The following is a 24343-nucleotide window of genomic DNA, read 5'->3' as shown; positions in this document are numbered from 1 at the left end:
GCCATAGTATACACTGAAAAAGTGGGCGGATGTGAACAAGATGCAATTCAACAAGGATAAGTGCTGAGTTCTACATCTGGGTAACAAAAAATTAGTGACATGCATACTGGATGGGGGATACGCTGCTGGGTAGCAGTGTGTGTGAACAAGATCTTGGGGTATGGGTGGACTGTAAGTTAAATATGAGCAGCCAGTGTGATGTGGTGACAAAAAAAGCTAATGCGATCTTGGGGTGCATCAACAGAGGCATAACATCCAAATTGCAAGATGTCATAGTTCTGCTGTACACTGCATTGGTCAGGCTGCACCTGGAGCATTGTGTGCACAGCTCTGGAGGCCTTAGTTCAAAAAGGATGTGGACAGAATGGAGCGGGTGCAGAGGAGAGCAATGAAGATGATCAGGGGTCTGGAGACCAAGCCCTATGAGGAAAGACTGAGGGTTGAGAATGTTCAGCCTGGGGAAGAGGAGGTTAGGGGGGACGGGACATGATTGCTCTCTTTAAATATGTGAAGAAATGTCACTTAGAGGAGGGCAGGGAGCTGTTCCTGTTGCCAGCAGAGGACTTGAAATAATGGGATTAAATTGAGGGCAGAAAGGTACCAGCTGGATAGTAGGAATTTTTTTTTACAGTAAGAGCTGTTCAACAGTGGAATCAGCTACCTAGGGAGGTGGTGTCCTCTCACTGACAGACTTTAAGAAGAGGCTGGACAAACACTTGTCAGGGATGCTCGAGGCTGATCCTGGGTTGGACTAGATGGCCTGTATGGCCCCTTCCAACTTTATGATTCTATGATTCTACACAATAGTGACATTGATAGACCAGTGGTCTCAGTTGGTCTAAGACAGCTGCATGCATTTAAATTAAAATGTTTATATCCCACCTTTCTACCTAGTGAATGTATAAGGCGGCATTTATATACCAGTTATGAGGAAGTTCCAAAATTCTAAAAGTCACAGAAGACAAAGAAAATATAAACAGGACACCAAGGAATAGAACAATTTACAGTTAACCAAAAAAACACTTCAAATCCAGTTTTTATGATTCCACAAAAGCACAAACTAATATTTGGAGTCTCTGTTCACAGTACAAATACAAGCAAAAACCCCAGAAACCTTTGTCACCAAATCTTTAACTATTTGCAATCCATGTATTTACACAAAAGCCATACGAATGGTTGTCTTAATGATGACATTAACACGATGTAGCTCTGCTTCTGTTCACTTGCTATGTCCAGCTAAAGTAAGGAGGCCAACGTCTTTTTAAAGAGCACCCACTACTACCCACTGGGTTGTGGCACTTAATGAGTAGCCTTGGACCAGTCACTAGCTCTCAGAATAACCCATCCTACATGATTGCTGTGAGGATAAAGTAGGATAAAAGAAACATATATGCTGCCCACAGCTCCTTCAAGGAAGAGCACGACAAAAACATGCTAAATAAATAGTTGGCCTGGGCAGTGTTTATTGGCATTTATCTTGCATAAACCATATTCAATAGTGATAAGAAAGTTGCTTTCACCCAGAAATGTGGATACACGTTCAGGTAGCCACATTGGATCTTAATTTGGAGCAATCAAAAAGCCATCCGATACCTTTTTACTAAGGCCCTTTACATACAAGCTTTTGAGTTCTCAGACCTCATCATCAGGCTGGACAGTGACACGACAAAGCATTCTAGAGAACTCAAAGGTTTGCACAATATATATATATATATTTTGTAATTTTGGCTGATCCTAACAGAAAAACAACAACACAGCTGTTGTATCTGGATACAAGGAAGTGATAAACACTGGCTCTCTCAAGACCAGATTTTCAGAGGAGTAACAAATAGATATGGACCGACTAGCATCTTCACTAAGTATCAAATTACCTCTCCCACCTGGGCTTGAACAATGACTTGGGATTTTTATCTCACTTGACTTGACGGCAAAAAAGAAGCTCCCCGCCCATTACAGGAGCTGGTTAAGCAAAACGACTTAAATGGTCTCTGCATAGTTCCTGAATAGGCTCGAATTGGACATCTCTCCATTTACTTCACGGCCTCTCTGTTTATTTCCCAAGCCCCTTATCTAACGGTGCAATTCCCTAAGGAGAGTTACTCCAGTCTAAGCCCATTCATTTCATCGCATCTGAATAAGTCCTCGGAAAATTTATCCTGGGACAAAACTTGGGTTATTTATTAACGTACCACCAAAATGCTATTTATTTTAGCATTTACAGGAAGCTCCGCAAACCACCTACGCAGTCTTCTCCAGAAGGAAGGGGCGTACGATGGAACGAAATTTTGTTAGGCCTTTAAGCTGCCGGAAGACACATTCCCCCCCCCCGCACCCCGTTTATTGATACTATATTCCCTCAGACGTCATCCTCAGCCCCACTGATGCGCCGCCGCGTCCTCCTGCCCTCCCAGCTCGTCCCTCGCCGGCGCTCCACTCCCCTCGCCGCCTCAGACGCATGCGCGCGCAACCTCCCAACACCTCATCGCCGCGCGCCGCCATTCAGGCCGCTTCCGCCAGAGCGGCGGGGACGAGGGCGGGGCTGAGGGGAGGGGAGCGAGGAGACGAGGCTGAGGGGACGAGGGCGAGTCTGAGGGGAGGGGGGCGGGGCTGAGGGGAGGGGCTGAGGGGACGAAGGCGAGACTGAGGGGGGCGGGGCTGAGGGGAGAGGGAGGGGCTGAGGGGAGGGGACGAGGGCGAGTCTGGGAGGGGGGCGGGGCTGAGGGGAGGGGACGAGGGCGAGTCTGAGGGGAGGGGGGCGGGGCTGAGGGGAGGGGACGAGGGCGAGTCTGTGGGGAGGGGGCGGGGCTGAGGGGAGGGGACGAGGGCGAGTCTGTGGGGAGGGGGGCGGGGCTGAGGGGAGGGGACGAGGGCGAGTCTGAGGGGAGGGGGGCGGGGCTGAGGGGAAGGGACGAGGGCGAGTCTGAGGGGAGGGGGGCGGGGCTGAGGGGAGGGGACGAGGGCGAGGCTGAGGGGAGGGGGGAGGGGGCGAGTCTGAGGGGAGGAGAGCGAGGCTAAGGAGAGGGGGCGGGGCTGAGGGGCTGAGGGGAGGGGGCGGGGCTGAGGGGAGGGGCTGAGGGGAGGGGCGGGACTGAGAGGGCGGGACTGAGGGGAGGGGGCGGGACTGAGGGAAGGGGGCGGGGCTGAGGCTGAGGGGACGAAGGCGAGACTGAGGGGGGCGGGGCTGAGGGGAGGGGGCGGGGCTGAGGGAAGAGGGAGGGGCGGAGGGGGCGGGGCGTCGCCATGGCGGCCAGGGGCCGAGCCGGCCGGGCGGCCGCGCCGACCAGACCCGAGAGGAAGCGCTGAGGCGGGAGGGATGATCTCGCGATACACGCGGAAGCCGGTGCCCCCTGACGCCCTGGGGATGTGAGTGACCTTCCCTTCCCTCCGTCCCGGCCGCGGCCTTCTCCTGTTTCGGGGTCAGCGCTTGACCTGCTGGGCCTGACGGGTTCGCCCCCCCCCACACACACACCTTTTGCCAGGCCTCCCCCTGCTGGCCAAAGGCCACGCGAGGCGGTAAACAACCCCGGTGCCCAAGAGGGAAATCTGTGCCGTCGCTTTAGTTAAGCTCAACCAAGAGACAAACAAATGAAGAAGTAGAGAAGGGCCAGAGTCCAGGAGCACCTTAAAGACTGTATCTGAAGAGGTGAGCTGTGGCTCACGAAAGCTCACACCCTACCAGAAAATATTTTTGTTAGTCTTTAAGGTGCTACTGGACTTTTGCCCTTTTTGACTACTGCAAACAGACTAACACGGCGACCCACTGTTAAAAATATTTTCTGGCAGGGTATGAGCTTTCGTAACTGTAACCCTCCATGACTCTTGCCCCAATTCCTTAGCACACAGACATACAGAGATATTCTGCCCAGCAACAAGCTATTCCCTGGCTGCCCTAATACATTTCAATACATTTTACAGAAAGGAAAAGAGATTATTTCAAATTGCTAAATCAGTGGAGCTTCCATAGGCAGGGGAAGTCTACCCTACTGTCTCAGTATTTAGGTGGATTTTGCTTTGGAACATCGCAGCGACTTGCAACGTCAGTGTGGGAAGAGTGTGGGAATGCAGTTCCTTAGTTGCAAGTGCTATAATTGAATATGGATGGAAAGTGATCTTTTTGAACTGGTTCTCACTGAGATGGGTCAGCCTGTGTCTGAGCTGTACATTTTCGTGCTGCTGTTGGGGGGCTTGGGTGATCGGCGGTTCTTTCTCATGAAACACATCATTCCTTATTTTAGAGGGTAGCTGTGTTAGTCTGCAGTAGAACAACTAGATTTACATCCAGTAGCACCTTAGAAGCCAACAAGATTTTCAGGATATAAGTGTTTGAGTGTGAAAGCTCCATTAGTCAGATACTTGATATCTGATGAAGGGAGATTTGACTTTCAAAGGCTTATACCAGGGGTGGGGAACGTCAGGCCCAGGGGCCGTATAAAGCCCGTGAAATCATTTGGTCTGGCCCTTCATGGTTCCTGGCAGATCTCTAGCACAGGAGGATGCTGCCCTGCCTGAATCTCTTGGGCCCAGCTGGGGACAGCAGAGCTCAAAAGCGAGTCGCTCTATGTGGCAGACACTCGAAGCCGTCTCCGGTCGGGCCTCTTGGCTAAATGTTTGACCAAATATAGCAGACTAATTTTTTGTGTGTGTGTGTGTAAAGTGCCGTTAAGTCGCAGCCGACTTATGGCAACCCCTTTTGGGGGTTTTCATGGCAAGAGACTAACAGAGGTGGTTTGCTAGTGCCTTCCTCTGCACAGGAACCCTGGTATTCCTTGGTGGTCTCCCATCCAAATACTAACCAGGGCTGACCCTGTTTAGCTTCTGACATCTGACGAGATCAGGCTAGCCTGGGCCATCCAGGTCAGAGCGACTAATTTTTAGGTTGATAATTTTGTATGGCCCGCGAATGATGTTATAAATATCCAAATGGCCCTTGGCCGAAAAAAGATTCCCCACCCCTGGCTTATACCCCCAAAAATATTGTTGGTCACTAAGATACTACTGGACTCGAATCTGACTAATCTTCTTTTTCCTTGTCAAGTCACAGCTGAGTTATGGCAACCCTTTAGGGTTTTCAAGGCAAGAGATGTTCAGAGGTGGTTTGCCATTGCCTGCCTTCCGTTATGATCCTGGTATTCCTTAGTGGTCTCCCATCCAAATACTGACCAGGGCCAACACTGCTTAGCTTCCGAGATCTGATAAGATTGGGCTAGCCTGGGGTATCCAGGTCAGGGTTTAGGATTGCCCTGTTTAGAAGCCTGCATAGAGTGGGAGAAAATGTTCAGACCTGGGAATTTGACAGCATTGATGCAGAAGAGTGTTATATTCAAGTTTCACACCCAGAGGCATCACTCCTACAAAACCTTGTTTGGAATGAGGTATACAAAAAGGCAAAAAAAAATCCCAGGAACGAGAGTTTAAAAACACACAAATGTTTCATGTAATTTTGCCCAGTAAAGTCTATGTCAGGACTACCATATTGGATATTTTCTGGCAACCACACACTTATCCAGTCTAATCAGGAAATATACAAAGCTAAAGCTCTGTGTTACACATTAAAACAGTACCTTAATATACATTGCCCAGTGCAGATGTCACATTCAGGACCTCCTAAGCATAGTTTGTAAAAGAGTATGCTTCTTTCTGCTGCCCTCTTTTCAGAACTAACCATGATAAAATGTCACATCTGCCTTAACAGACACTAACCATTGTTAGCGCAAATCACATAGTAAATGTAGTATTCCACTGCTGAAAATGGATGGGGGTGGGGAGAGGAGAAAAGAGCGCACCAGCCTATTCTAGTGTTCCTATGCACCAACTATGGTTTTCAGCTTGCCGTCTTCTGGGTTCTCCCTCACAAAAGGTGGCCCACCTGACATTGATGAGCTCCCTTGCATTCTTGGCGTTTGCTCCCAATTTTTGGAACGGACTCCCTAAGGAGGTGAAGGGGGCCCTGTCCATGGAAACCTTCATGAGACACTGTGAGGCTGTTTTATTCACCAGAACTTTTAACGGAATGTGAGTTACAGGCATTTTATTAGGTTGGGCCAGGATAGCTGCTTTGATGTTGTTCAGCGTTTTTAATTCTGGATTGTAAGATCCCTTGATCCATGGGGAAAGGTAGGATATATGAATAAATTTATTTATGGCAAAGTCCAGAATAAAATGACCAGATACAACCTGTGAGAGAAAGGTAGGATATAAATAAATAATCTCATAACTTCCTCCTTATACCTGCAAATTATCCCATCTGTGTAGAAATTGTCATGTTTAAATTTTCTTCCTGCTACTGTTTAAATCCCTGATATTTGAAGACAATTTTCTATTTGTAGGCCTCATAATGTAAAACAACAACAACTTTAGGAACACCCAGTGGCAGAGAAACTAAGTTTTATGTTTTGATAGACCCAATTTTCTGTTTTTTCTATTAGCCGAGGACTTACAAAGAATACCTTAGAACATCATCCCCTGCCAGACTCACTAGAAGACAGTCATCCATCCACTGGAAGCCAAGAAGATGTTTTAAGGTATTGGGGTAGTAATATTATTATTGTGCTTTGTGGGAAGATAGCAGAAAAAGATTTTTTAAATTACCCACTTTCATTTCATAGTGCACTCTGGTAACGGGTACTGCTGTATCTTCCCATTAGGGTTGGGGTGCCTGTTAAGTGTCCTGTCAACTATTTTCAGTTGGCTCTCTATGGTCAAATGTCAATTCTGCCTCAAAACTAAGAATATCCTTAGCTGGTATCATCAGATAGCAAAGGCAAAAGAGATGCTGTTTGTTTCTTCACGCTGCTGAGTCAGGTCATACACACATACCTCATTTAGGAGCAGCCAAATATTCATTGCCCTGCTCTTTAATCCTCTGTATTGAAAACCTTTTGTTTTGTTCATTATAGCTGTGATTGAATGTAATTTAATTTTTAAAATTGTGTAATGGGAACTGGGCTGTCCTTGGGGTTCCAGGACAAAAATAAAGATTATTCATTATTTATATTGTTAGTTATAGATAACTGATTGCAGTGACATAGAATGTAATGTAATTCTTTCAAAACAATTAAACTTTATTTCATTAGTACCGTACATTTTATGCAGATATTTTGCTGTTACAGGAATGAGCTTTTGAAGTCTTTGGGGCTTGCAGGCCCTGTTCCTCCTTTCCTGGCTTGCACTTCAAAGATGGAAAACCTCCTGCTTTACAACAGACTTGGTGAAACAACAAACCGTGGTTTGTTGCCCACAAAATAAGATTTCAAATCACTGTTTAATGCTGATTTGTAAGCGAGGGAAGAAATCACAGCTTGTTCTTTCATCCATTTCATACATCACAACAAAGCATGGATTGTTGGTAATTTGAAAGTTGTCAATCTCTGAGTCATGCACTAGAGGTTGGGGAGGCCAAGGGGTCTGAAGGCTCAGCCACATAATGACTAATCATGGTTTGTCATTACATCTAAAGTGCAGCTATCAATTTCTTTCCTCGCTATAATAAATTAATGCTTTATATGTTTGATCAGTATTAGATATACTTTGTGCGCAGTTCCCATCTGGGCATTGAAGAGTCAGACAAAGATAAAAATGTTAGTAGGACTTTATGTGTCCTTTAAGTATGAGCATATTTTATGGTACTTTTACTTGAATCTTCAGATGAAGATGTTCATTTTTTGGTCTTATCTCCTAATTCACATGAAAAGGTTCACTCACCATCATACATGTGACTTGATCCTTTTCTAATGTGCCATTATTTCTGTTTCCCCAAATGTGCATTTTAGTGATTCTGAAAGTACAAAAGAATTAAATTACCAACCTATCACTTCTGTGGGCAATGGAAACTTATGGTCACCCAGTCAGAGCTTCACAGGCAACTCCACAGAAGACAGCTCAGTCTTCTCTTGGGGCTATGATGTAAGTAGACTGAATTCCCACAGTTTCACCTGAGTTGTGGTAGTGCTTCAGCACACACTTTTCTCATTGATTCATTATTGGCTTTTGATTAGTTTTTTTTTAAAAAACATTTCTCTCCAAAGGAACTTAGCAAGGAAGATGTTGGCCAAAGAGCTTCATCCCTTTAAGCCATTGACTGACATCTGTATATTGGAAGTTTAATTTTTCTTTTACTTCATATGAGAAAAGCCTTCATACCCTGCAAAATTGTAGAACTGTCCAATTATCCTGCATATTCTTCCTTATTTATGTAGTCAGTCAGTTTCCCCTTTTATTTTATTTCCCCCCCAATGTCCCCCCTCCCCCCCAGGAATTTGATAAAGCTGCTACACGGCAAGTTCAGCAGATATTCAGACACATTGATGAGCTTTTGTATGAACAGAAACCAAGTGTCTATGTTGAAGGCATAGAGGAAGAGTGCCAGCAATGGTCATCAAGCTTTCCCCATCTCAGGTATCATAATAATATATTCATGCTGGTTGTTTCATAATACTAGAGGACACTGGATTTGTAAATGTGAATAAGGCTGTAGTTTTCAGCTTCTGCAGAGCTGATGTCTGATGCATAGGTGTAGGATCGGTAGTGCACAGCCATGCTCTTTGTGCTACCAAACGTACAGTGTGTGCTGCCAATCATGGCTAGCCCCAACCTCCAGGTTGCTCTCCCATCCTTTTTTATGGGAGTTTTTTCCCAAGTCAAACTGGAAAGCAAAGGGCATATGTTACTCTATTCTTATTCTTACACTCTGCATCCAACTCCTGCCCCATATTTCAAAGCCATTACTAATCCACAGTAGCCAAGTCAGTAGGCATGGACACTGGCACCTCCTCCTGAAGATCTGCACCCCTCCTTTCTTGAGCTGATAATGCAACAGAAAGTTTTACAGTGCACCACCAATTTATGTAATCACCAGTCGCCAATGGTTAAACATGTTTCTGTCTCACCTCTCTCCTTTTGAGTCAGAGCACCATTATGATGGCTGTTTCTTTCTGATTCTCTGCACTGGTGCTGAACAGCTCAAAACTAAGAAATGGTTCCTTTGGAACATACTAAGGTCTTTATCAGTACAGTGTTCCACATTATCATTTTTAATTAATGTTTTAAGCCAGGGATCTCTAGTCTTTTTGAGCCTGCGGGTACCTTTGGAATTCTGATACAGGATGGTGGGCACAACCACAAAATGGCTGCCGCAGGAGGCAGAGCCAACCACCAAATGTCAGGGAATGAGGTTATGCCTAACTCCAATAGTAATTCTTCAGCATATCAGGTAGAAGCTTTGTTTAACAGGATGTCTTTTTAAATGAACATATTGCATACACACAGCTTAAATTCAGTCATGCAGTGACTATCCTTGTGTTTGGGTGACAGTGGCTGCCAAAGCAAGATTTTTTAAAAAACCTGCACAATCAGATGTCCTGCTGGGCAAAAGCTCCATCTGGCCCCACCCACTTCTTAAAAACACTTTATGGGCACCAGGAAAGGTGTCAGTGGGTGCCATGATGCCCATGGCCCCATGTTGGGGAGCCCTCTTTTAAGCAGATGTGCAGCCAAAACGTTTAGGATTCAGACACCGCAATCCTGTGGAGAGTTACTCCAGTCTAAGCTTGTTGATTTTATTGTATTTAAGGCTGGACTAACTGCATAGGGTAGTACTGAGTGTTGCTCAGAGTTGGGTCACTGTCCAGCATAAAGTGCTCTTCAGAAAGGGTGATGCTGTGGTCTGTATATCTTCTGCTGTTTCTCGTATATAAAATTTGGTTTTTTGGACTCTAGCCTTTGTATACCTGCTGGATGCCTTGAACCTGTTATCATATTTGTTAAGGATACTTTAGGTTATTTAAATTTTATTTTGTGATTTTCTCTTTAATATTATAGGATTGTGGGAAAACAAGTGGTGAGCCCCACAGATGAAGGTTATGGCTGGTATTCTAGTTCGCCTTGCAGCACCTTAGGTTCTTCAGATACAAGCCCAACTCAAGAGAAAGATCCTAGTGAGTAAGTGTCAGTGTTATAAGTCACCTATAAGCAAACCTTTTAGTAATACAACATTTTCTCTGTTGTTTTTGTGATAGGAAATTATTAACCTTTACAATAATTCAGCGTATGAAATGTATTGGACTTCAAATATAAACCATAATTTTGGAAGTAACTACAGCATGATTAATGTGTAACTGGCAGTATTAACTCATTTCAGATAATAGCTTGGATCTCATGGAAAATGTTTGCAAACAGAAGGGTGGCAATTTTTGCCAGTTGCCTCCTCTCACTTTAGGCCTTCAGCTCCCCTCTTATCCTATGTCTAAAGGCCCCTGTCCTCCAGGAACAGTGTTTTGGGTGTCGCTTTGGCAGAAGGAGCAATGTTTCCTCACTGCACAAGCTTTCAGAGGGTAGCTTGAGGGAAGGGGGTTGGATGCAGACCTACATGAGAGGTACTGTCTCACACTCAGAGATGTTGCCTGTGTTCCCACAGTAGCCCTCATCCATTCACCGAGATAACCCTGTGCTAAGGGACAGTGACCTTGCAGGCCCTTGTATACAAAACTTACTGTGGGATGGGTAGCAATGAAGAGGGAGAATCATAAGAAATCTTCTCTCTTAGGTCTTATGTGCATAGTATATATAGGCTTATTTATCATCCTTCGAAAGTTACCTTGGTTCTAAGAAGGAAGTCATCATGTAACTGATACCAAACCATACAGTTGGTGTTTACAGATACTACAAATTCCTCCTTGCTTTTGGCCACTTGAAAACAACTTGACTTCTTTTTTTTGTTTGTTTGTTCAGGTTTAGTATTTTGGGCAAAAAGGTTTCCCTTTCTGAAACTCCTGTTTCTAAAGAAGGTCACTTTTCAAAGCCTCCTGAATTGTGTGTGTTGGAGAGTGAAGGAGAAGATGGAGTGATTGTCTCAGAAGGCATAATGGAGGAATATTTAGCATTTGATTGCAGAGATGTGTAGGTATTGAATATTTGATTAGTCTTACGATGATGTATAACGCAGGTGACTGAAAATGTTTATTTCTAAATTGACATCCAATTGTTTCTAACGTTACAACCTAATATGTTGCATAATGAATTATTACTTTTATGTCTGTTATAAACCAGATGAATGTATCTGTTTTAATTAGGGTTGTAATATTTTATCAGTGCATTGGTTAATGTTAGAATCCTTTTGATAGACGAAAATGTAAAGGTAAAGGTAAAGGTCTCCTGTGCAAGCACCGGATCATTCCTGACCCATGGGGTGATCCTTTTGATAGACGAAAATGTACTCCCAGTTAATTAGGCAACACCTTATTTTTAAAAAAATTGTAATTATTTTTGATGGAGGTACTTATAAAAACGGTACATTCCTTGTTTCTGTGACTTTTACAAGTATCCTTTAAAACAAAGGGAAGTGTGCTTTTATTTTCCTTTTCATTTGTATGCAAATTTATGTAGTTTTAATTAAGCAACAGTGCAGACTGCAGTAACTCTGTGTAGGATTGCACTGTGAAATTCATAAGATGAATTGACTAAGATTTCTAGAATTGGGTGGGAGTTATATTTTTTGTACAAAAATGTTTAGTTTCAGACACAGCCCATTTCTGCTGCAGCTCCTCAGGCACTGAACTACTTTACTTCTTATCAGTTTCCAGAATGCTAATTTGTGGGAAATTATTCAGCAGATTTACTGCAGTATACTCTGACTTTTGCTAGCTGCCTGTCTTCTTCTCAGGGAGGAAGAATTGCATGAAAGGAAAATGGGGATTTCACCCGGAAGACGGAAACTGGGCTTCCCTCCGATCTCACCGTCATACTGCATGAGGGATGCTGTTCTTTCCTATGTATTTGATGATGTGTGGAGTGAAGTTTTGGGCTATATGGAGCAGTTGATCTGTAGACACTGGGAAGGGTCAGTCTCAGGTAAGTGTCATGGCTGAAATGTAATCTGAGCAACAGATCTCCTCTCCCTAAAGTATTTTTCAGGATATATTTTTTAACACTTAGCACTGGTAAACTCTCTTTCTGCAAAAGAGAGTTGTGACCTCAGGTTGGGCTCTCAGTACCCAATTTAGTTAGCAGCAGCTCCTCATGGAATTGGGCAATTAAATAGGGTCAATAGTGCCTTTGAAAAACTCATTCTCTGCCACATTCCTTTCTCCCATAGGGTTGGATCCCATAGAAAAGAGGAGGGCAATTCTCCCTTCCTGCAGTTGCCCTCAACCTCCCCTCCCCATTGCTCCGGGGTTTCCCTTATCCCCCAGGAACAGCAATTCAGGGGGCATTTGGGCTGCTTTGGAAGGGCAGAGGTGGGGAAGTGTACTTCCATGCATGGGATTTATACAAGATCCAGCCCACTATGTCTTTAATCCTTGCTTTGTTTCAGGAAATTGAGATATGATCTGTAGTCCAATATGCTCAGCAGAATCTCCTGTTAGGTCTGCTTTTATTTTTCGAAGTTGTTTTCTGACTTATTAGCATACACTAAATTGAATCTGACATTGCTCTGTGACAACAATGTAGGAAACATCTGTTTTTGGTACCATTCTTATGGGACATAAAAATTACCTTCCTTAAAATTTTGCTTTTAAGAATCGCTAGCATAGTGATGTTGGCTATTCTGGTCTTGGTAGATGATGAGAAGAATATCATAACCGTAGAAACAAGCAGGACCGATTCAGGAAGCCCTTTTATGCAGTTTGAACCGTTGCCGTTGTTGTTACCTCGGATGCCACAAACCAAAATGCCCTCCATCACCTCCAATCTGGTAAGTTCAAGAAGCAAAGCGATCTGCGTCAGGTTGAGTTGATGTCCAGGCATGGAATGCCTGATATTTCCTTGTCTGAACATTAAAAGTTGCCACTGCTTGACTATAACTATCCTTTCTAAACTTTATTTCTGTCACACGTCACAACTTTTTAAAATTCTTTTCTCGGTTTACAAACGTTCTCCTTCATTCAACGTTGAGGTGATCACATTATAAAGAGTTGGAACCCTGGTGTATGATGTTCATAATAAGTACACTGTGAGGCTGTGATTAATATTCACAGAATATTACCCAGCTGAGTACACAACAGAGAGAAATGTGGCTTTGGTGATTTGAAATACAAAGTAAAAAATTTTTTTTGTTTGGATCTCGCTTCACATATTCTTGGTGTACGTAGGTGCCCATGACAGTGATAAATATCCAGGGTTTAATCAGTTTTTGATCTTTCTAACTCAGTTGCTTTCCTTTTTATTTCTTTTCCTTATACTTCCGTGTATAATCCTCTGTCCTCCTCGTGTACACCTTATTATACATATAGTACTCAGAACGCAGATTCGGATGCAAAACCAAAAAGAAGAGAAAATCACCAGAAGTATGTATGCTTGGGAGAGCATTTTTCTTGTCAATGTCATTGCAATAGGTGGAAATTTTACCAAAGCAGCAGAACTACAGGAGAATGTGACAACCCTAAACTTGCTTACACTGAAGTGAGCAGACCTAATTTCCAAATAAGTCACACCCTTACTTGGATTCCTCTTGCACCAAAGAGGCAATTAGAAGCATTAGGATATGGCAACAAAATCTTCCTACAGGTGTTTTTCATTCGTCATACGATTATAACATTCCAGTTATAAGTTAAGGCTGTTATCTTGAACACTGAGTAAAAAATCTGAAAAACCAGCATGGCGTATTGGCTAGAAGGTCGGAGTAGGATCTGGGAGACTCAGGTTTGGATCCTCACTGTGCTGTGGAAGCTTTCTGGGTGACTAGGCCAGTTACGTAGTCTTGACCTAACTCACCTTGCAGGGTTGTTGTGAGGAGAAAATGGAGGAAAGAATGTTGTAGCTGCTTTGGGTCCCAGTTGGGGACAAAAGTGGGTCATGAATAAAATAAAATAACAAACTTAGCAAGATTTGTGTCTTTTTAGTTTCTAGATTAACACCTGGATAGTAAATACATTGGGGAGGATCCACTTGTGCGTTTCAGTCCTGGCCCTTGCTCCTATAATCCCTTCTTCACCCTCAAAAAAACCTCTGGAAGATCAGTGGGCGCTCTAGAGCAAGAGATGAACTGTGGCTGGGCTTTTTTTGGCTCTCTTCCTGCATTTGAAAGTAGCCCTGTGGGTTCCATTGGAATCTGTAGCAGTGTTTAATGGGCTGTCCGTGGCCGACCTTGCGTGGGACTCGTGCAGAAGGTGCTGTAGCCAGCTATTGTGAACCTGGGGGAAAGACATAGAAAAGAGCCAAGGGAAGTCTTCCAAAGAGAAGGAAAGGAGATTTGCCTTCTCTCTTCATGGCAGAAGAGTAGAGGGCAGTGCGGGTGCTGTAAATCCAATTGTCTCATTGACATTCTAGATTGCTAGACCTGCTGGCGAGTCAGGATGTGACACCATTTTAAAGCTTCTTTTGTAACTTTCCCAAATGCCACTGATTCTGCCAGGGACTGTGGTGCAGGGGATGAGGGGCTCCTGTCCCCCTCTGTTGTTTTCGAGAGTCAGACTGGCCGCAATATTATCTGGCTTGGCCCTAAGAGTGGGTCCCTGCATTCCTGACATCTGCAGTGCCTGTTTTGTGAGGAGTTGTGCAGCAATCCTAAACATGCCTAGTTGGAAGAAAGTTCCACTGAATTCATCTGTCAGACTTGCCTATAAACGTAGTTAGGGCGGAGGTGTTCGTTTTGCATTCCTAGCACAAATTGTAGACAAGTCTGATACTGTGAATCTTTTATGCAAGAGAACCAAACTTTACTCCAAATTCATTTATGTAATCTTAAATTATGAAACCGCTTCACGTGAGCTAGAGCTTTGTTTGTGAAACAGTATTACATACCAAACAATATATATTGGGGGGGGGGGGACACATATGGAAAATATTCTGGGTGTATGACTGTTCACGGCCTTTTACGTGTTACCTGGGATATGAAGATTATATCTAGCTTTTCTTTAAAATCCTGAAATTCTCTTCCCCCTTTAATGTTTGTTAGGCATAAATATGTCAATGTGCATGTCCTCGCCACACATTTCACTTAATACTGGGTAAATTTACTGTCTTGTGACCGGCAGGTAAATCTTTCTCAAGGAACGAGCTGCAGTCCTCAACGTAATTTGAATGGCCTGATGGTGATTCATGGGATGCCCTTACACCAAAGGAACCTGCCGCTGGTGGATAAAATCTTGTAAGAGTAGCAATCTTTTTTTGTTCTGTAGGGAAACTTAGCCTGATAATTGCTGAGCTAGGAAGCACATGTATACTGGGTCCCAACTTTCACGTGGCAGCTAATTTCCTGTGCAGCTTTTGAACATCTTCCTGCTTTTCATATTTTGTGAGAACCAATACATTTGTGAGTGTCCCTCAACCCTGATTCAAATGGGCGGTTAAACCTACTTAAGCGCATAGCTAAATTGTGGAACTCCCTGCCCCAGGATGTGGTAATGGCTGCCAACTTGGAAGGCTTTAATAGGGGAGTAGACATGTTCATGGAGGAGAGGGGTATTCATGGCTACTAGTAAAAATGGATACTAGTCATGATGCAGGCCTATTCTCTCCAGGATCAGAGGATCATGCCCATTATGTTTGGTTCTGTGAAATGCAGGCAGGATGCTGCTGCAGTCGTCTTGTTTGTGGGCTTCCTAGAGGCACCTGGTTGGCCACTGTGTGAACAGACTGCTGGACTTGATGGGCCTTGGTCTGATCCAGCAGGGCTTTTCTTATGTTCTTAATTTCATAGCCTGCATGTATGATGGTATCAAAGTGACAAGGGCAAAGTGACAGATTAAGCGCACGCTTAAATATTTTGTGCAACCTGAGTCTTACGGTGCCATCCGAAGTAAAGTTTTAACACTTCCAGGCACATTTAATTTAGTGGACTTAAAAGGGTGCAATTCTGCTTAGGAGAGCTGTAATAAAGACACCCGAAGAGATCTACAATGCAGCCCCAAGAAGAATTACACCTTGCTAAACTCCTTTGGCACAGGGTAGCCTGATCTCATCAGATCTCAGAAGCTTAGCTGGGTCGACCCTGGCTAGTATTCGGATGGGAGACCTCCAAGGAATACCAGGGTCGTGATGCGGAGGCAGGCAATGGGAAACCACCTCTGAACAGGCTTCCTCGGGAGGTGGTAAGCTCTCCTTCCCTGGAGGTTTTTAAGCAGATGGCCATTTGTCAGCAATGCTGATTCTATGAGCTTAGGCAGATCATGAGAGGGCATCTCGGCCGTCTTCTGGGCGTGGAGTAGGGGTCACTGTGTGTGTGTGTGTGTGGGTGTGTGGGGGGGGAAGGTAGTTGAATTTTCTGCATTGTTCAGGGGGTTGGAGTAGATTACCCTAATAGTCCCTTCCAACTCTATGATTTTATGAAAATTTGCCTGCTGCCTATATGAGGGCTTTCTGGACAGGACTGCCATATTTGTACTTAGTTTATGGATGTTGCTAGTGTGGTAGTCTTGTCAGTGAATGTTTCATTTTGCTCCTGTGCTCTCTCTCCCCTTTGTCTTCCCCATCAGAGACTTAAACGACAGATTGCTTACCAGGCCAGGCTCCAGTTCTGTACTAGCAACCAGAGCTTGGCCAAACCGCGCTCTTGAGCTCAGCACGTCTTCACTGTCCTATTCTGCTCAGTCCACTAGAAGGCGTAACCCACCACCGCGTACCCTGCATCCCATCAACACCAGCTATTCTCGCTCGGGGACTCCGAGATCCATGGACGAAGTCATCAGGGGAACACGACTGTATGTTTCTGTGCCTCTCTGTTTTAATCCCCGCGTCTCTTTGGGAAGTCTTGCAGGAAGCAGTCTGCAAAGGGGCGAAAGGGAGCCGTCAAATAAAATGGAATTGTCAAAATTTCACACTGTGAGGCCTAATCTTTTGCTGCCCAAAAGGGTGGGTGGAGGGGGACAGTAGTCTGTCCTTAAAAATTACTTTACACTATTAAGCTAATCTCTGAAGCTGTCTAGTAAGAGACAGTCTTTCTGCATTATCATTTTATGGTACAGTAAAAGTGCGGACATGGTTGTGTTTGTTGCAGGATAAGAGCAGTTTCCCAGCACTCAAAGACCAATAATTTTAATGTTGGGGAAAATGCAGTCTTTCTTACCCCAGTAGTATTCCTCCTGAAACACAAACTTTATTGGAATGTGGTTGCGTGTTTTTAGCATTTGTTCCATTATTACTGAGCAGGTCTCTGGAGATTCCCTAGAGGGAGATAATTCCCCTCCTATCCCCACCTTCCAAGCCTGTGTTGTTTTGAGAACTTTTACCATTTATTTAAGCTGAGTCCTTCACCACGGTCCTATTTAAGTGCAGGAGATCTTACGAAACCCTTTCAAACTAGGACCGATCATGTTGATCAGATTGAAAGAGGAGGTTAAAAGAGACAACTATCCCTTTTGATCTTTTAAAAATGTTTTAATTATTTTTGCAAGCAGTGCGTTCCTTCTTTCCAATTACAAGGACACATAATAAATCTTTTAATAATGTAGTGGAAAATCTTCGCCTCCGCCATATGTCCAGTTTGCTCCCATAGATTATATGGGAACAGGATGTGTCCACTGGTGCTGGATGTAGGGCGCAGTCTTAAGCGTGTATACTCTGAAGTAAGTCCCATGTTGTACTTACTCCCAGAAAAGTGTTCTTAGGATTGCATCCTCAATGGAGTAGTATTGTATCATTAAGAATGAAATGTTATTTTCTCAGCTACAAAGGCTTTTGGTGGCATTGGCCAGCATGGTGTAGTGGTTAAAAGCTGTGATTTGGAACAGTGGACTCTGATCTGGTGAGCCAGGTTCGATTCCCCATTCTTTCACATGAGCGGCGGATGCAAATCTGGTGAACCAGGTTGGTTTCCCTACTCCTACACATGAAGCCAGCTGGGTGAACTTGGGCTAGTCACAGCTCTTAGAGCTCTCTCAGCCCCACCTATCTCACAGGGTGTCTGTTGTGGGAGGGGAAGGGAAGGTGATTGTAAGCCGATTTGATTCTGCTTTAAGTGGTAGAGAAAGTTGGCATATAAAAACCAGCTCTTCCTCTTCCTCCAACTTTTTCTGGTTTCAAGGTTTGGGGGGGGGTGTTGAAAAATGCAGCTTTCAACTCTCTGTCCACAACCCTTTCCTTTGTTATCACTTACCGGTTCTGAGTTTTTTCTTTTCAGCATGGTTCCCCCCGCCTGCCCCCCCCCCGGCATTGCAAGGTGCCTGTTATGTAGATAGGCAAGTTACAAGAGACCAGAGCTTGTACAGAACTGAGAGGCTGGTTGGTGGTGCTAAGAGGATTGGCTGCATGAGCCTGAATCAGTCACAGCTACTGTGTGTTTTCCATTCTTCAGCCTCAGGTAGAGAGCTCTGCAGTAATCAGCCCTTTGAGGTATAGCTCTAGAAGTGTCTATGACCACTGTTGCCCACATGGACATGCAGACGAATCACTCCTAGTGTGTGCACCTCCTGCACAATCAGTGAATGAGTGCTGACAGCTAAAGAAGTTGATGTGGATTCTGCAAAAGCTTCCCTTTGCCCACCAACGTCGATCTGATTTGAGTTTCCTACCAGTTGTTTCATCCATTTCTGCCACTTGCTAAGATGCTTGTCCGGCATTTGGCTTCCCTGTGATGGTAATGAAACTGACAGCTCGCCTTGTTTCATTAGCATGTTACTTGCATCTGAATTTGTACATACCACAGTCCTTGGTGATTTACCAGTGAGGTGTCAAGCGAGTATTGAGCCTTGCTTCATTTCTCAGGGCCAGGCCTCTGGCAAGACATAGACTTGCTGCTGTCTGTTAGGAATGAGGTAGACCTGCCAGAGAGCAGTCTCCTTGACTAGTGATTGTGTAGATTAAAAAAGTCGTGCTTTGAAGTGAGCCACAAGGAAGGCATTTTGGAGATAACTCCCTAAAATAGAGCTGGTGGAAGACCATTGTGGTTGTTGCTGACCCTAAGTGAGGATTGTTATTCCTGAGTGATGAAGGAAGGAGAGGCTGAAAAACACAAGAGGAACAAGTGCCAGGGATTGATAGCAAGAGAAAAATTCCAGGGAAATGTTGAGATCCCCCATCTTCTCAGGTCCACTGAAGTGTCATCCAGTATGGAGTTCTCCTTTTAAGCCACGATCTCAAAAGCTCCCAAAGAGCCATTCATCATTTCCCATCAGCTTTGCATGCACAATTTGTTTTATGTCTCTTGAGCTCGTGCTGTCTCATCACTTCTGGTGCTGATGGGCAGCTTTTAATCGTTGCTGTTGATTTTTCCAGCACCACTGCAAATGAGCAGCTGTCGTCACCTTCCCCGATGCCACTGAGCCGAAATAATCTCCTGCCTCCTATTAGTGCTGTAGATGCAGTAGAACATTTGGGATCCCAAAAGCAAATGGTAAGTCATCGTTCCTGCGACCAGAACCCAAGCTTCAGAATGGTAGCGGCTCTTAAGGGAGGGGACTGCCCAGGAATTAAGATCACAGGGAGAGGTCCCTCCTGACTGTCCTACCAAACAGACTCTCATCCAGTGAGCACACGAGAGAGGGCCTTTTTGGTGGCAGCCGCACAATAATGTGGCAGCCGCACAATAACCTCCCCAGGGGGTTCCTGGCCCCCTCACTTCCTATCCTCATGTGGCAGTTGGAGACAGTTTTATTTAGGACTGCATTTGACCAATTTAGTTTTTCATTTATTGCCAGTCCTAACTGGAGGTTTTAAATCATGGTCTTTTATGTGCTTTTTAATAATCGTTTTATTTACATCGTAAGCCACCTTGAGTTCCGCAAGTTAGCAAGGCGGCCAATAAAGGTTTCAAATAAATACATAAATGGCGGAGGTTTTGAAAATACATTTCTGGTGTTAACAGTCTCCAAGAGAAACTTAAAGGGATTATTGCAATTTATTTGAAAGTCTGATTTTAAAAAATGCTGCAAATACTGACATTATTTTATAATGTTTATTTATAGTGGACCATTCATGGGGTTGTGATCCACCTTGACCCCTTAAGCTTACCAGCCTAGAAGCAAAAATGTGTATCATGCTGCACTGATGTCATTCTGGATCAGGGTTGGAATAAATCTCCCTTGTGCACCCTTTTTAGATGTGATTTTGTTTTATTTTGCAGAAATCCCAGGGGAGTGCCAGCCGAGCTCGCAGTGCTATAGCAGATGAAATAAACCATCAACCAGTACATGAAAGATTTTTGTTGCCTGATAGCTTCTCCAGACCCAACACATCCCATGCATTTTGGGTAAGGAGTGCCAAATTACATCCAGACATTGATAGTTGTTTTACCATCCAAGTTGAAAGTGCCAAGGTGAAGAGGCTGCAATACAAAGTTCATAAGTACAGGGGGTTCCTTCTCTTTTCTGCACCAAAGAAAACAAGTACAAAGCCTTTGAATCTTAGCTTATGGCTTTTGAGCAGCTGGCTACCAATTAGGCTTTTCTCGGTCACTTTTCCTAAGTCATCCTGGATTTTCCTGGCTGCTACTACATGAACAGTTGAGTCCAGTTCTATTTCTATGGGCCAGAAATCCTTACCTGGCTGTTCCTTACCTTATTTCTTTAAGCATAATGAAACTTCTGGAGCTGCCATTTTGTCATTTCTTAGTATCATGAAAGAGTGGGGGTGCCATCATTGCCTGCGGAAGGAAGTGGGGCCCATGGATCGTATTCCTCCATGGGGCTCGATAGGGTGCTGTTTCTTCCCTCCCCTAATCTCTGCATGCTTGGAAGCAGCTGAACAAGACACTGCTGGCTCTCTTTCTCTCTGCCATACAAGTTACTTGAAATCTGGATCTCGGTCACTCAAACAGTGTAGAGAGGGAAGGCTGGGTGGGGACGTGAAAGGTTCGCAGAGACCTCCTGCTCCCCATAACGTCCCAGAGTACTGCCTCTGTTCTCTTTTTAAACTATACAGCATTTCAGGTGGCAGGTACGGTAGTTTCTCCCTCACTTGGCAAAATGCTGTGCCTGCATTTTGATTTTGTAACATCGTGATCGTGCTATAACCGTCTTGCTTGCCTTTTAGCCAGACTCGCAGCATCGCCGTTCTTGCACTGTGATTGATTATGCTAATCATCCACGGACCAACAAAGGATCTGCTGGCACAGGTAGGTGCCAAATTGGGCACATATCGCTTGAACATTTTTTCCTATATTTTATACAGGCTAATAGATGTAACCATTTTAATACTGGAACCTTTGTTACTCTACAGATTCTATTAACGTAGGAGTGATGGGAGTCAGTTTAGGGATATCTAGTTCTTCCTATATTAATTCTTTCCACCACCAGCCTCTTGGTCATTTTCTTTACGAGGATGAGGAGGACAAAGACGATCACCCTCCACTGGGTAAGAAGTGAGAGGCAGCAGATTTGGAAACTGCAGATTGTGGCTGCCACCCATAAAATATGCAGCATTCTTATTGAAGTTAGTTGTTAGTTGTTTTGTCAGACGTTTAATTCCTAAGGCTTTATTGTCTTTGCTCATCATCTACCCTATTCAGCAGACACACCAGTATATGAACGAGCAAACAGAGGATACCATCCAGGAAAAATGGTTGTGACTTGGTGTCTTCCCATTATTTCCAGTAGGACTGGCTACAGCCAATGTTTCTAGATCATGCCAGGTGGGCTGTACCCACCAGTGTATCCCTGAGAATTTACAAAATCACTTTTGGCATTCTAAGATGGAAACTGTCTCTTGTGTCCCCATGGTATTTCCCCCTTTTATCTGCTCTCATGGCAAATCTCTACAGCAGTTTTTAATAGCGTGGGATAGTTAAAAGAACTTCAGAGGGTCAAAAGGGAGAATTCTTGAAGGAGGAGATGACATACATCTCCATCTGGATCATGATTGTTATTTGGTGGTATTGTGTGGTAATATAGGACTTAGTGCAGAATTCTTACTCTTGGGAATATTAATTTAATTTATAATTACTGAATCTCAAAACCGAGTGGGTCTGAAGAGAGATTCTGCTTGTTCTGGACTTTGTGTGTGTTGTGCATCTCCTTGCCCTTTTCCCTTTCTGTTTAGCAACCTAGTCCCTGCAAAAAAGAATGCATAAACTTTCAGCGCATTTCTCAAGTGAGGGAAAAATAACATTTTAAACACAATGGAGGTGCTTTTAATTTGTGCCGCCTTACAACTCTCTCTCTAGAGCCTTCAAAGCAGCTTACAAAGCTAAATTCCATGTACAAGATAAATTAAAGGTCTACAATAAATTAAAACAAAGGAAACAAATCAGCAAAAGACTTACTGAGCAATCCTGAGGGGGGGGTAAAAGGGGGTTGGAGCCAGTGGAACCCGTGCCGGCATGCCACTTATGCTGGTGCTGGGGAGCTGCACAGAAGCGCCGTGCATGGATGCTGGTACAGCTGCAGTGTTTCCCCATCACAAGGACTTGCGTCGGCACCAAAGGGGGCATTCCCAGGGGCCTTTTGCCAGCGCTTGAAAATACTAAGAACATAAGAAAGGCCCTGCTGGATCAGACCAAGGCCCATCAAGTCCAGCAGTCTGTTCACATAGTGGCCAACCAGGTGCCTCTAGGAAGCCACAAACAAGACGAATGCAGCAGCACCATCCTGCCTGGGTTCCACAGCACCCAAAAAAATAGGCATGCTCCTCTGATACTAGAGAGAATAGGTATGCATCATGACTAGTATCCATTCTAACTAATAGCCATGGAATACTCCTCCTCCATGAATATGTCCACTCCCCTCTTAAAGCCCTCCAAGGTGGCACCACAAAAAAATTTCTAGGCCCCATGGTGACCTGGCACCTGGGATTGTTGAAACCCTGTCATAAAGGCTATATGGCGGAAGAAAATGGAGTAACTTGCTGCACCCGTAGAATGTTAACTTCCACATCACACGTCCAGAAATGAGATCTATATTTTTATATACTGCATATACTCCAATAGTACTTTGAAATAAAAGCATTCCGCCGTAGTAAGCATGTCATGAGTTTGGGTGGAATGTATATTTTGCTTTGCTAGTTGTATTTGAAATTGGGCGGGTCATTGTAGTCCAGCACTTCCTGCTCAGGTACTGAAGCTTCAGAAATTGTTTATCGTAAAGATAAAGAAACTGTAATTGCACCTTAGATATGGAGGGATAGTTCTTACATGGCAGTGGTGTGGCTGCCGCTTCCATGCGGGCCACCCAAGTCCCTTTAATAACGTTGCACACAGATGGAAGGCAGACAACTACTGGTACCATTGTATGCATAACCAGTAGTACCAGCTCTTTCCATGTAATCACAATGACCCCTGGCCAGCCACAACCTTACCTCTGAAGAAGAGTCTTGTTTGGCCAAATGTCTCTTGAAGCTAGGGCATGGTTGTTTGCTTTTAAGCTACAATTTGTTTTTTTAGCACTGAGGGGTACCTAGTTTCTCTGAAGCATGACTCATATAGATCCTCATGGCAAAAAAACCTTTGATGAGAAAATGTCTCTGACGGGCATCTCTTGGGATATGTTATGAGATCTTGCAAAAACAGAAGCTTTCACTACAATAAAAAAGCGTATTAAAGAGATTGGTTATGATACACACACCTTTTCGTGCTCGTCGTGTTTGCTCATCTCAGTTTTTCAGAATACCACCACCATGTGGTTTGCCTTCCTATACCTACATTTTGACAATTCCTCACCTCTCTATAGCCTTTTTTCTAGCTAGATTAAATGCTAACTCTTCAATGGTTATGCAAGGCAGAATTTTGAATTTACCATACTCAGAAAGGACTTGTCTGCGCTCTTCTGGCACCATTGACTCATTAGCTCATGTGCTCTTGGAATGCTGTTTCTATGAGGACCTTAGAGCACAATATCTCTCTCCTCTTTTAATACATAAAGCCAATGCCTCTGTGTCTGATATAATGCCTTTTTTATTAAGTGATCCCAAGGCTACATTGGCAGTGGCAAAATTTATCTCAGTCCTTATATCCCCCAAACATTCGATTCAAAATTATTCTGCTCAGGATCAATGGATCAAGGTGCTTCTAAGGGATAAAGGAAAGGAAAGAAGAGTCTTGTTTATTGAGAGAGGACTGTACCATACCAGGAACAAGGTCATTTAAATTGTTGCTAACAGTGAACTGTGGCAAAAATTTCTGTAGGCGACTGCTTACTTTAACACACATGGTAAAAGTAGATTTGAGACAATGGATCTTGCATACTACAGTCGCAGCTTTCACAGCCTAATCTGTTTTTTTTTTTGCTTAGTAGGTCTTCAGTTGCACGGGTCTGTGAGAACTCACAGCCGAGGCGGATCAATCTCAAGAAGCAGACAGGGATTATAGCACGTTATGAGAAGGAACCATCCCTCTCCAAGACTAGGGATCATCTACATACATTTTAAAAATCAGTATTCAACGGTTGCGATCTCAAACCTGTTTACAGGAGAAGTCTAAGACTTTCTTCTCTGAAGTCCTATTTTTGTAGAAGCTTAACTGCCAAAGACTACAGGGGTTGTG

The 24343-nt window shown here is 44.1% G+C and overlaps 1 protein-coding gene across 1 annotated transcript; it reads left to right on the top strand.

Annotated features, from left to right (window-relative positions):
- Nucleotides 1-3243: 3243 nt before the first annotated feature.
- FAM149B1 (family with sequence similarity 149 member B1) lies at nt 3244-24210 on the top strand. Its single transcript, XM_056849730.1, has 16 exons — nt 3244-3363; nt 6426-6521; nt 7770-7902; nt 8252-8394; nt 9817-9936; nt 10726-10893; nt 11657-11844; nt 12555-12688; nt 13227-13280; nt 14970-15082; nt 16410-16634; nt 19147-19264; nt 19994-20119; nt 20902-20983; nt 21088-21222; nt 24096-24210. Exons 1-16 carry the CDS (start codon nt 3314-3316, stop codon nt 24167-24169), a joined length of 1959 nt encoding a protein of 652 aa, XP_056705708.1. The 5' UTR covers nt 3244-3313; the 3' UTR covers nt 24170-24210.
- The last annotated feature ends 133 nt before the right edge of the window (nt 24211-24343 follow it).

Source organism: Euleptes europaea, chromosome 5 (assembly GCF_029931775.1).
Source record: "Euleptes europaea isolate rEulEur1 chromosome 5, rEulEur1.hap1, whole genome shotgun sequence".
In the NCBI taxonomy this organism is placed as follows: domain Eukaryota; kingdom Metazoa; phylum Chordata; class Lepidosauria; order Squamata; family Sphaerodactylidae; genus Euleptes; species Euleptes europaea.
Note: the sequence above shows the minus strand (reverse complement) of the source record. Positions and strands in the feature narration are given on the sequence as shown.